This window comes from Gouania willdenowi, chromosome 12, assembly GCF_900634775.1.
Source record: "Gouania willdenowi chromosome 12, fGouWil2.1, whole genome shotgun sequence".
Classification (NCBI taxonomy): domain Eukaryota; kingdom Metazoa; phylum Chordata; class Actinopteri; order Blenniiformes; family Gobiesocidae; genus Gouania; species Gouania willdenowi.
Window position 1 is genome coordinate 19,122,321 of NC_041055.1, and position 12,979 is coordinate 19,135,299.

At 36.8% G+C, this 12,979-nt stretch overlaps 1 protein-coding gene across 2 annotated transcripts in view; it reads right to left on the bottom strand.

Moving 5' to 3' along the window:
- Window positions 1-12,979, bottom strand: part of dbh (dopamine beta-hydroxylase (dopamine beta-monooxygenase)) — a 28,540-nt gene that overhangs the window by 4,280 nt on the left and 11,281 nt on the right. For both annotated transcript variants that reach the window (XM_028463558.1, XM_028463556.1), the window contains exons 3-11: window positions 11,941-12,087; window positions 11,011-11,268; window positions 9,893-10,069; window positions 6,237-6,339; window positions 3,950-4,116; window positions 3,651-3,794; window positions 1,532-1,570; window positions 401-460; window positions 147-274 (exon numbers count right to left, since the gene is read on the bottom strand). In XM_028463558.1, coding sequence (XP_028319359.1) covers window positions 147-274; window positions 401-460; window positions 1,532-1,570; window positions 3,651-3,794; window positions 3,950-4,116; window positions 6,237-6,339; window positions 9,893-10,069; window positions 11,011-11,268; window positions 11,941-12,087 — 1,223 coding nt within the window. The remainder of the gene's footprint in view (window positions 1-146; window positions 275-400; window positions 461-1,531; window positions 1,571-3,650; window positions 3,795-3,949; window positions 4,117-6,236; window positions 6,340-9,892; window positions 10,070-11,010; window positions 11,269-11,940; window positions 12,088-12,979) is intronic.

Here is a 12,979-nt window from a genome sequence, read left to right on the forward strand (position 1 = left end):
TTCAATGAGTGTAAGGGATAGAAAGAAGAAATATGTGAATAGCCACAGATGGAGATGACCTATAGAGATGCAGCTGCTAAATGAGAGAGACTGAAAGGCTGAGCTAATGACGTTTAGTGAGCAGAGGAGGTTGGTGCATTGACTACCTGTTAATGAAGTTAAAGTATTTCTGCAGATATCCAGGGTCCACATGGCTTTTGCAGAGCTCCAGCTGAGTACGAGGGTAGTAATGGATGTAGTTCACACACATTTCCTCCATGATGCCAAATCCACCCTTTGGAGAACAAGCAGAATTATAGAGACAGAATGAAAGCTTTAAAAAAAAAAATAGATTTAGGGCAACATTTAAAGTGGACAAATGTGAGGATTGCTGGAAGTGGAGCAGATGTTCATGACTCACCACAGTAGGCTTGCTTCTATCTTCTGTGTTAAAGGTACACTTTGTTACGAGGACGTCACCCTGCAGGATCAAACAAAGAAAGAAAAAAAAATGCCGCCACATTTGAAATGTAACAAAAGATGACTCAAATAGCTGTAATTATGTAGGAGAGCCAGTGGCTTGGTTAAAATGGCCTTGTGGAGCTCAGCTGTTGTGTCGCTGCTTGCTTTATCTCTCATGATTTTTCAATTACAGCGTTGATTTATACCACGTCCTCATTCGCCCCCAAAACACAACCGTCTTCAAACAAAATTCTCATTTTTGCTTCAGTGTGAAATTACTATCCGCACATGCGAACTAAACCAAATGATATTCATTGACTTTGACAGTTCAAATCATGGTTTGGGTCAATTATAATTGTAAACACGTAATTGATAATGAATTTTTATTATGGCATAATTATGATTGTAATTGTAATTTCAAAAATTTGCTGCTGTCGTAATCATAATTAAATTGTAATTATATTTAGGTAATTTACTTTGTAATTGTAATTGCCATTAAAAATTTCATAAAAATGAACAATTATAATATAACGCAAAACTGGGGAACCATGTTACAGTTCCATGTACAGTTCTACACATACTTTATCTAGTTAACAATTATTAAAATATGTTCCATATTACTTTCCCATTTTAAAAAAAAAAATTACATTGAGGGGTATACTGACAATAAAAGCTCAGACGCCAACACCAAAAATATTAAAACCTATATTTTCATTGATTAGGAAGCCTAACAAAGTAACCAATTGATAGGAAATCAATGAGATAATAGTGTTTTTAGTGTATTTTACAGTTGATTAGGAACTGTTAACAGATAGCTATCTCAAAATGAAGGTTAACTTTTATTAGATTTTTTATTTCAGGCTCAGTAATTGTGATTAATTTTAATGAAACTTTATTCATTGAGAACGTGAATGTAATTGATTTTCTGACAATAAAAAAATAATCACAATTTAATCGTGATTGGAAAAAATGCTGGTCACTGTAATCGTATTTGAACATGGGTATTTGAAAATGTAATTGTAACTGAAAAATGTAATTGACCCCAACCCTGGTTCAAATAGGTTGACACTGGCAGGACTTCAGTACTCACCGGTAAAACATTCACCATGTTCCTCAGGACTCGAATTGTCTGTCAAAAAAATAAAAGTCAGTAAAGTAAGTTAATTGTCTTAATTTTGGTGAATATTTGTAATACCAGAAATGTTTCTTCTTTTCATTTTATGAATCAGGGCCAAATGTATTTTTCCCTCCAAGTCCAACAGGTTTCTAATTCACTTTTTATTACAACTCATCTACTTCTGCACATCTTTTAATGTTGCTATTAATGTTCTGCAAAGATGGCCACCATGCTGTTACTTGTTCACATCTGAGCAGAACTGTGTGTCATAGTGAGAGCCCCACCAGCCCAACAGCTACTGCTGGTACTGCTCCATTGGTCCACACTTGCTGAATACTTTTATGCCAAATGAATGCATGCATGAGTACGGACACAAAGCTATCCGTATGTAAATCTGGAGCATTACCATTGTAGAGTTGGACAGTTTTTCACTCAAAATAGTAGGAAATGTGTCAAACGAGAGACTTAAAGCAAATATCCTTAGTTGGCAGGATGTGACTGCAACTCCTTCAAGGTATTTACCTTTAATTATGTACCGCAAATATTAATTAATGATGCCATGAGTGATTTTATTGTTGTTTGTCAGTTTGGATATTGAGCTGGGATTTACCTCATTAGCCCGGAATTAATGATGGCATTTATGCATATGCATTTTGTTGTTAAAGCTGATATCTGGAGTTTCTGAGAAATCTAACTGTAATTTTTAATTATTACTATAATTTTTTTTTTCTTCACATTAACCAAATGGAGTTTTAACATTAGCAGAGGGAGGCTAAAGTCAGCACAGATAGCCTATAGCTAACACGGTGACCCTTTGCACATTTTAAAAGGCGTTTAAAGAGAAAACAGAAATCTCCTTCAGCTGTCTTTTGGTCGTGTATTAAGTCATACACTGATTTAAGACACATTTTTGACCATCGAGACCACTCAGAGTTGAACCTCAACCAGGTGTCAAATATCCCCTTAACCAGATATTGGCAGTTATCTGGATCAGTGATCCTGATCATGGCACCAGGATCAGTCACACTTTAAAGGCTTGTAAGAAATGTCCATCGCCATTAATAACAATACAGTAGGTCCTAATGTATGGGCAACCTTTTTTTTCCCCTTTGTTTTTTGAAAAATCACAATGAGAAATTGGGATTTTTTTATTTTTGAAACTAATCCAGAATCAGTATATTGATCCCGATCCCCTCCAGAATTTAATGGAATCTTCCATAGTGTAGGTTCCATCTTTGGTTAAAATTTTGTTGTAATCCGTTAAGGACTTTTGATGCAATCCTGCAAAACGGACAAATAAACCCGCGCTCGTTTCGCGCAGACGTTCCTACGTCTCCACGGAAACAAAAACAGTTTTCGGAAGTATGTTGGCCAGTCTTTGTGTGTGTGTGTACACGATCGTACACTGATGACATCACTGTTGATGACATCATCAGTGTCCTAAAACAATGTTTTAACAGGAGTTCCACAGTGTGGATGGGACAATGACTGGACTATATATCTATATATCTTCTTTTGGGAGCCAGAACATCACTAAAATTGAGTCCGCTGTTCCTTGTCCCATTATCAACATTTCCTGAAAATTTCATCACAATCCGTTCATAACTTTTCTAGTTAACGTATACACAGACAAACACACACACACACACACAAACAAACTGACCAAAACAGGTGAAAATATAACCTCCTTGACCTGTCAAAGGTAACAACCATCTACAAATGAGTCAGTTTTGGTTGTCTTTTCTTTCTTGTAGATTGAAAAGAAATAATTAGGGTCCAGGGAATCAGCAGCTCAACCAGCATTTCCTTTTAGAATATTTGAGCTACAGCTGCAAATGTGATTAAAGTCTACTTAGGCCAAATCCAATCTTCAGCCCAAAGCCATCCATGACTGCAGACTAGGAAGATCAAACAAAAGCTTTCATTTCTAAGGTGTTTTGAAGCTTTTATTTTGGGGTTTTGAAGGAGAGAAGAAAACAGTACACTACCAACACTACAGCACAGCTAGGAAATATTGAGAGTATGACTTAGTTTTACCAGAATTAGAAAACGGGGCATCAAAGTGGAGTTCCTCTGGGTAAACTGCTCTCACCTGATAGTGAGTGCTAAAGTGTTGGTCTTCCTGCACCAACTCTATCTCTTTGTCTCCTCTCACCAGAACTGTCCTCACCGCACGACCTGCTAGGTGGGTATGAAGCTGGGATGCAAAAACAAATATCCCTCTGGGAGGCAAAGCCTGGATAGAAAATCAGAAACAACAACTCACATGTCTGGTGTATGTACAGTATATGTCGAACATCAGCTGAAATATTGACACCATGTTCCTCGCCCTCTAGCCACAAAAACGTCTGTCTATATGTCTGGATTTGAAAATTGATTTTGTATACATACAGTCTTGGTGCACTTTGATGTGCAGTATCCACTGAGGTAAAAGCTGTGTTGTTTTGGTGGAATAGCCATGATGGGAGTGTAAACAAGTCCCAGTTCCATAATTCCTGCATCGTACCGCCTCAGACTAGGAGTGTAGTGTAGTCGTATCCCTGATGAGTCGAGCCGGCCTGTGAACAATACAGAAAATGAATTTAACATTAACCTTTGTAGACGTGACTTGAAATGGAGCTGCAAGTCTGGCAACATAACAACAATGGTAAAAATGAAATATTCCAGTAAAATGAATGATTGAGGTTTAGCACTGTGTGAGGTAAATTTAGGATAATGACTATGAAATGCATGAATTGGACTTAATGGTCTTGCACTTAATGGTATTTTGCAGTTTCTTTCGAGTTGTAGTTGGGAATGGATTTTTAGGATCTGGATCTTTGTTTCTGTATGAAAGGTTCTGTTGTAAAAATTAATTTCCTTACATAGTATATAGTTAACCGAGGTTGGACGATAGCGGATTTCATCATACGATATGACAAGAATAGACTTGCGGTATGTGCAGTTGTAAAAATAACAATGCTAATCTTTGACTTTAACTCTGAGCATACTTACTGTATTTCAATAGGAAAAAATTAAAAACAAACAAGTGGATCGCTACACTACTCGTACCCTCGAAGATGCATCATATGATGTTTTAATATCCAATATCTTGTCGTACAATATACAGTCTATCGTCCCACCTTTTAAGTGTAAGTACAGCTCTAGGTTGTTGCACTTGGAGGAAATTTTAAAAAATACCTTGATTATTGGCATTGCTCCAAGAGTAGTGAAGACACGCCCAGTCACAACAGCCCCGCCCCCACTGGGCTACACAGTTCCACATGGAGCTGTCAATCAATGCTCACTGAGGGCTGTGAGAGGAGGAAACTAGTCCCTCCTTTCATTTTTTATGGGAGGGGCGGGGCCAACATTGACTATCCAAAAAGACGTCACTGATCTAATCTCAGCCAATAGCAAAATTCAATTGTAATAGCTGGCGTTCAATCCATAAAGGTCAGTCACACTAATATTTTACAACTAAAAATGCTAAAATTAAAAACTAAATGTGAAAAGTGGGACTTAGATCAACAAATAATTTTTTTCCAGAGTAATAACCCTTTTTTTTTTTTTTAAGATAGGACAACCAAATTCAGTGTGTAGCTTCAGGGTATCAATACCTTGATGGAGTTCAAAAATGAGAAGCGCGCAATAATTTTTTCCGGCGTTATTGCCCTTGTTTCGTTTTTTTTTTAACTCTGTGCGAGGCATCTTCAAAGGGGACAACTTTTCTCAGAAACTGTTTAACATAGGATAACAGAATTTGATGTGTGGCTTCACCTTGATGGAGTTTGAAAATGAGAAGTGCGCAATTATTTTTTCCGGAGTTATTGCCCTTGTGCCATTTTGTTTTTACTCTGTTTGAAGTATCTTTAAAGGGGACAGCTTTTCTTGCAAACCATTTAAGATAGTTAGTCATTTTATATTCTGATGAGATAATGTTTTTTTCATGTACACATCTAAGTTCTTAGATTTAGGACATTTAGGAAAAGGTTGTGAGTTATAACGACAACCAATCTGGCGGAGGATGTTGGTGACTGTCTTCTTGTTTACAACTGCAATTTTTTTGTATCTTTTCCTTTCCAAAAAGTGTTGTATCATCATTACAAGCCCATCATTGTCTCTCATATCGTATCGTAAACACAGTATATGTCTTCCCGCTAATTAATATCTAAATTATTCATTCAGACCAAAAGAACCCGTGGGGCTATTTTTATTAACACCTAATCACATGCACAGCGGGCAGGCTCACTGCTGCGCACACTGACCTTGCTCACGATGCACACACACACACACAACGCACCTATCTTTACCTTATTCACTACACAAATGAAGGCACAACTTAGATTTAAACAGCCACCTTCAGAACATGGGCTAACAAAGGGTACAATTCCACTTTAAAATGCTAAACAGAACACCACTGTGCATTTCCCACAATCCCTTGCAGCCGGCTTCCTCCCCACAGACTGCCAAAAAATAGTAAAGAAAAAAACAAATAGAAAAGGAAAAAGTTGATACATAAACTGATTATCATGTTGGATCAGATTTGTAAGACAAGACCAAATATTTCATCAGGTGAATTTAAATGTTTTTTTCAGATCAGCCTGGAGCGCAGGTACGGAAAAGTGAACTTCTAACCAAAAGAGTGTGAGTATAAATAGATGCACAGACTCAGTGTTGATGTGTCTGCACAGCGTACCAGATATTAGAAGAGGATTGTGGTAATGGACCTCCAGTCGTAGGAACCTGGAGGAAGTAGGTCCACCCATAGCCAACCCTGCATCAGCAGGATAGTAAAAGGCCTGCGAACACACACAGTTCCAACATGATTCATTAACTCATCAAACTGAAGCTGTAGCTGAGGCTCTATCATGTTATACCACTGCCATGAAAGATCACCAGGACAGTGTGTGTAAAATGTTTCTATTGGATTCATTTGGTTGGTTGAAATGTGTGTTATCACAAAAAAACGAAATGAAAATTGTTGTTAAAGCTTGTTTCAACATTTAAAGACAAAAAGCAATGATTGCTGCTGATGAAACACGACCACACACTTGTTGGTCCTTCTGAATTGTAATAAAGCAGAAAATGATTGACTTAAGATGACAGATGAAAACACCAAATCTCAGAATCTCAGATCTGCACACTGCAGGTTGTTGAAATGAAAGCCTTTATGTCATCAGAATTAAATCTAAATACATCTATTGGAACATTGCGCAGTCCACTTGTTATTCTTTAAAAAATTTTGTTTTTGTACTGAATTGACATGAAGTAATACAATGCGATGTTTGGAGTTTAAAATCTTACATGTTATAGAAAAAAAAAATTATTTACATGAATATAGCTTTGTTTTAAAGTTCATTTTGCGTTAAAATGCCAGTTGCTACTTTCCCTATTCCTTCCCCAACTGTCTGCCTAATTTAATTTAATTAGGTCTTACTAGTTGAAATTTACATTTCAAACTTAGATTTTGATTTGTTAAAATCTCAATTTAGGACATCTGAAACCATTTTGACATGTTACAACTATACTTTCACATGCAGTGATTACATTTTAATTAGTAAAAACGTATAGATTTCTTCAATTACATTAGAGCTATCAGTAATTCCTTGTAAGAATAACAATTTCCACACATTAAAAAAAATTATTGTAATTAAAATGTATTTTTTGATTTCAGCGATCAAGAAATTGCATTCCGGATATGTCCGACATAACCGAATAATATAAGTCACTCGCAGGATTGGCAGAGGCAACATGGTTTCGGACACTAATGGCAACTTTGTGTTCGTCTGTGCAGCAGCAAAATGCAATACCCATGCTAATAACCAATAACAATAACCAAAAGTGGTAGTACATAGATTAAATCATGTTGCATGGACTTCGCTTTAGAACATATGTTTTATTTCCACAGCAGTTTATATTTCAGTTTGCAATGAAGGAACTTTATATTAATATTTTTTCATGTTCACATGTTTCTCTTGTACAGCTGGCTGAGTGCTTGAGACCAGTGACTTTGAAACAGAATCCCAAAATCATTCCTTTGGTAAGATTTTATTGAAAAAAATAAATTGAGATTATATTGTTATCCTCATTTTGAGAAAAAAAATGTTGATATATGATTTTTGAATGAGATTACTCAGCCCTAATGTGAAGGTATGGCCTCTAAACTTAAATACATGCTATTAGAAAAATAAATAAATGTACTCAATAGGAAATCTTACAACAATAGACTCTTAAACTTTAAATATTTGGTCTATAACATAATCATTTTGAACATAACTTATTTGTTTGGAACAGCTAAATTTCAGTCAATAAGATTTTTTGAAGTTTCATGAAAAAACTAACTCAGAAGCATTTATTGATTTGTTCATAAAGGGGAAATAACGTCATTTCATAAGGAATAAACAATAGGAGTAGGAAAAATTCTGCACTGACTGACGTGACGTGCATTATTTTTTAAAACTATGACTCGTATGTTGTTTCTGGAAGTGTATTATTTATCTTTTGTCTTTGAATGTGAAAATTATGAAATTAAAATTGCAATAATCGCTATACGAGCGAATCCCAATACGTGTGAAATCGCAATAAACAAGAATCGCAATATATATTGAATTGGCATCCAAGTATTGTGTAACAACTGCACCTGATTCAGCTCTGTTCTTGCTCTTTATTTTCTGTAACAAACAACCAAACTACACACACACACACACACACACACACACACACACACACACACACACACACACACACACACACACACACACACACACACACACACACACACGCACACACACACACGCACACAAGCTTGTGTCTCTCTCTTCAGCCTCCCTCCTTTTATTCTGACAGTCATGTATTATTATTACTCTTTCTGTCCACCTCCTCCACTCTATTTGCCTCCTTCCGTCTTTTTTGTGTCTTTGCAAAGCTGTGTTACTCTTCTGATGCTGTGCCAAAGAGAAACGAAACAACACTATTAGGAGGTGATGAAAGAGGCCTGAATATTTCCCACCTAATCTTGTCTTCACAGCTCACAGGAGGCATCCTGCCTGTTTTTGTTTGGCTGGCAGATAATCCAATCAAAGAGCAGCCATTCTGTGATTCAGTAGGGTGTACTTCTGAGAAATATAGAGACAGCCGCTGCAGCTAAGTGTTTGATTCCCAAAAACATTACTTGGATAATAAGACATTTAGTTGTCTTTATTAGCTAATAAATTTAACAAAATTAAAAAAAAGTTTGAAATCACTTTTCCTACAAATTTTTTTAATCCATTTAAACAACTAGACTCAGAATAAATGCAATAACAAATGTGGGATGACCAAAACTAGCAAAACTAGGATGTATTCATTGACATTTTTTGTTATATAAAAGCAAGACAGAAATGCTCTTTAAAGACTGAACAAAATCATTCACAACTCATTTCATCCATAGGTTTAAGGTAAGAAAGAAAGACAGAGACCAGTAGTTATACATAGAAATACAATTACAATATGGTTTTGTTCCATTGCTCGCTAAATGTTGGCGTTCAACACGTTGATATTCATTGTTCAAGACAAATGAATTAGAAAGTGTCTATTCGTACAGTTGCCGTACGGACAACCCCCTGTGCTCTTGGTACGGTTACCAAAGTACACACGAACTTAGCGTCTTAGGGTTACGGTTAGGTTTAGGGTTAGGCTTAGGTTATAACCCAATATCGCAACAATTTTTAGGGTAAGGTTTAGTCACGTGACCTAAACTGGCCAAATAGGAGCGCTGCGTACAAATAGAATGCCGGTATATTGATAAAGCAACCGTACGGATAGCCACTGCCAATTAATTAAGAGCTCAACCTCAAGTATGACTTTTCATTCAGAGGCAGCAGTCATACTACTAAATCAAAGCTAGTGTTGTACTCAGTACCACACTATCTGAGGTATACGAAGAACAGTCTATTCTTCCCCACCTTTTCTATTTCCTGCCTTGAGTCTCTCCTCCCTGCTCCCTTTCCCCTCCCCTTCCCCCTCCCCCTCCACTTAGGTGTAACACTGCTCTCCCTTTTTATATCCTCCCTATAATAAAAGATTTCTTTCCCTTCCTTAGGGAGGGCTGGTGATGGAAAGAAAAAAAAGAGAGAGTAGAAATATATTTGCATTGGTTTGCTCCACTTCAAAGGGTTGTAAAATACTTAGTGCCTTGCTTTTGTTCATAACATGTAGTCGAAAATGATTGAATCAAACTCCCTAAACATTTCATCTTTTGATTGGTTTTACTTGCATTGACTTGTCTTTATGTGCATCACAAAATCTATTTTTCATTTGAACGGGCTGACTGACACACAGTGAGGTAAGTGTGAGATGTGTTTGACGGTGTACCTCTGCTCCCATGGCCCACGCAGCCAGAACATGACGGCACAGGTCGAGCTTGCCCGGCTTCATCTTATCATCACAGGAGCCGCTGTACCGAGGAACCTCACGGGTGTCTGGGTCACATTCGAATACCTCAATGTGATGCACAATGGCCTCGTTACCTGGAGTTATCACCGACTCATACTGATAAAAGCAGACAAATAACGCACACACACACACACACACAAACTGTTTAGTGCATACAGTTACAATTACAATATTTGTATTTCCTGAAGAAAATGCAAATTGGATGCAGGTGCTGGCCTGTGTCGCACTGCATTAGCTAGCATTAGAATTGGCATTAGCCTAACATTAACATAGAATTATCATAGCATTAGCTAGCTTTAGCATTAGCTAGCTTTAGCATTAGCGAGCTTTAGCATTACTCTAGCAATAGAATTAACCAAGTATTACCACTAACCAAGCATTAAAATTAACCTAGCAATAACATTAACCCAGCATTAGCCTATGAATAGCATTAACCTAGCATTAGCACTAACCTAACATTAACATTAGCCTAGCACTAACACTAACCTAACATTAGTATTAGCCTAGCATTAACACTAACCTAACATTAGCATTACCCGAGCATTAACACTAACATATCATTAGCATTAGCAATATCATTAGCCCAGTATTAACACTAACTTAGCATTAGCAATCGCCTGGCTATAGCATTAACCTAGCATTAGCATTATACTATTAATAGCGTTCCCCTAGCATTAACCTAACATAGCATTAGCCTACCATTAATGATAGCATTAACCTAGCATTACCACTAACCTAATATTAGCATTAGCACTAACCTAGCATTAGCATTAGCCATTGCCTAGTACATTGAGTTGCCTTGTGTATGAAATGTGCTATACAAATAAACTTGCCTTGCCTATAGCTTTAACCTAGCATTAGGCTAGCAATAGCATTAGCCTACCATCAGCATTTGTCTGGCATTAAAATAAACCGAGCCTCCTGCATCTTCACTAACGAGTCACTTTTACAGCCTCGGCCTGAGTCAGCAAACAGGTTAAACTGCAGCTAAAACAGGAAATAAATAAATAAATCATTTCCAGTTGAGATCTTTTTACCATAACAATGTGATTCTTGGGCATGTTTTCAGGCAGCTTGTGAATGAAACACCAGTATGTGGTCTCCTGGCTTGGTATCGTGACCTTTGGTGCCACGACATCCAGTGTCTGCACATCTGGAGGCAGAGAGGGCGACGGCGTGTCGGGGCGCAGCATCAGAACTCTTTGTATCCCCGTGTGGATCTGGGACAGGTTCAGCTGATCTAGTGAGGTAAGAGGGCGATCAAGGAAACCATAGATGACGTGAACGGTTCCGTCCTGATAGATGAGACACAACGCAGAAAAGGAAAAGTTATGGAAAATACAAACAAGCTCGGCGTTATGGTTCTTTGACCAATATCCTTTCATGCAAATGCATTTTTAATGTATTTTCACATTAACAAGTGATGATGTGATACTATTACCCACAGATAAGATCTGCCATTAGCCTAATTTCCATCTAAACAGATCTAATCTGTTTGCTGTTAGAGCCTTTAATAAAAACACATCACATCATACATTAATGCATTTTAAGACATTTAAACTACAATCTTTGATAATCAACCTCAGTGTTGTTCCTAAAAAGACTAGAATAGATGCCTGTCTTTCTTAAACTCTAGTTCAAAGTTTATGGCCACTTGCAATTACTTTTTACATGAAATTGCATTTACCTGAGCTATAAAATCCCCAAATACAGTTATTTTTAATCACTCATAGGTGCAAATAGGTGCAAAAAGAACGACAAAAGCAAGATAACAAAGTCAGGCTTATGTATTAAAGTTTAGTGAATATCTACATGAAAAATGCACAAATGTAAACATGTTAATAGCTTAATAGACATGAATGAATGCATCGAAAATAAAAACCAATATATTTACACATCTAATTGAAGTTTTTCCTGTTGCTCTGTTGTGAGCAAAGAATGTATCGTAGATAAGTAGCGTTTTACACCTCGATCAGGTAATCTCTGGGGTCACAGGTACTGAACGGTCTCTTGAAGAGAAGATAGAAGCCTCCGGATTTTCGTCTAGCTTCTATCAGTTCATAATCCTGCTGGCTGTCCAGTGATACACGACCGTTACCGTCGCTCCATGCATCCTAAGGAGAAGAAAACAACACAAGAATTGAATGAAAATATATTCAGCTGTAGTGAGTGGACACTTTATTCTACCTACCCTCAGTATAAGTAGTAATTACTTTATAACTATTATCAACAGAGCACTAAATAGTGATTAAAAGGATGTTTTTTGTTTTTTTTTCTTGTTGGAAACCCTTTATAGTCTTATAAAATAAGATTCATTGGCGACTGCCGTGCAGCAGCTCAGCCATCTCGCCTCTGCTGTGTCTCATACCTGTTCAGAATAGCAGCTAAGATCTGTCTTTATTTCTGTCCCTCTTATATAACTGTTCTCCACAAACTGTGAAGGTAGTGCAGCCTGCGATTGAAACACTGAAAATACCCACAAGATATATATATATATATGTATTTAAAAAAAATAAAAATAAACATGGGCAATGTATTGTTTGTGTATCACCTTTTACACACGTCTTAGGTGCAGAGCACAGAGGCATGTTTGTGGTGGAGATTGAAAAACACAACTATTGACTTGGTTTTTGATTTAGAAAAAAAAACTAATTAAAAAAAATAAATAAAAATGAAAAACGAGCACAATTAAGATTCTCGTTAACGGATTTTGTTGTTGCCGGTTGAACAACGTTGTATGAAATGGGAGTGGGATTCAATAAGTCTCTCTTACTCACACTCCTTTTAGAGCAAACATATTATTGCAATTATAATGGATCACATGTATTATTTTTGAACGTCTCTGTTGGGGTTTCCTTGTGCACAAAGAGTTTTTAAAAATAAAAAGTAAATTCATCAAGAAAGGTTAAATATTTTGTTGGAACAGAAGTTTATTGTGAAATTTGACATGGGAGTCTGTGTAGGTGGTAACTTGAAATAAGGAATGATAACTAATCTGTTCCTGGA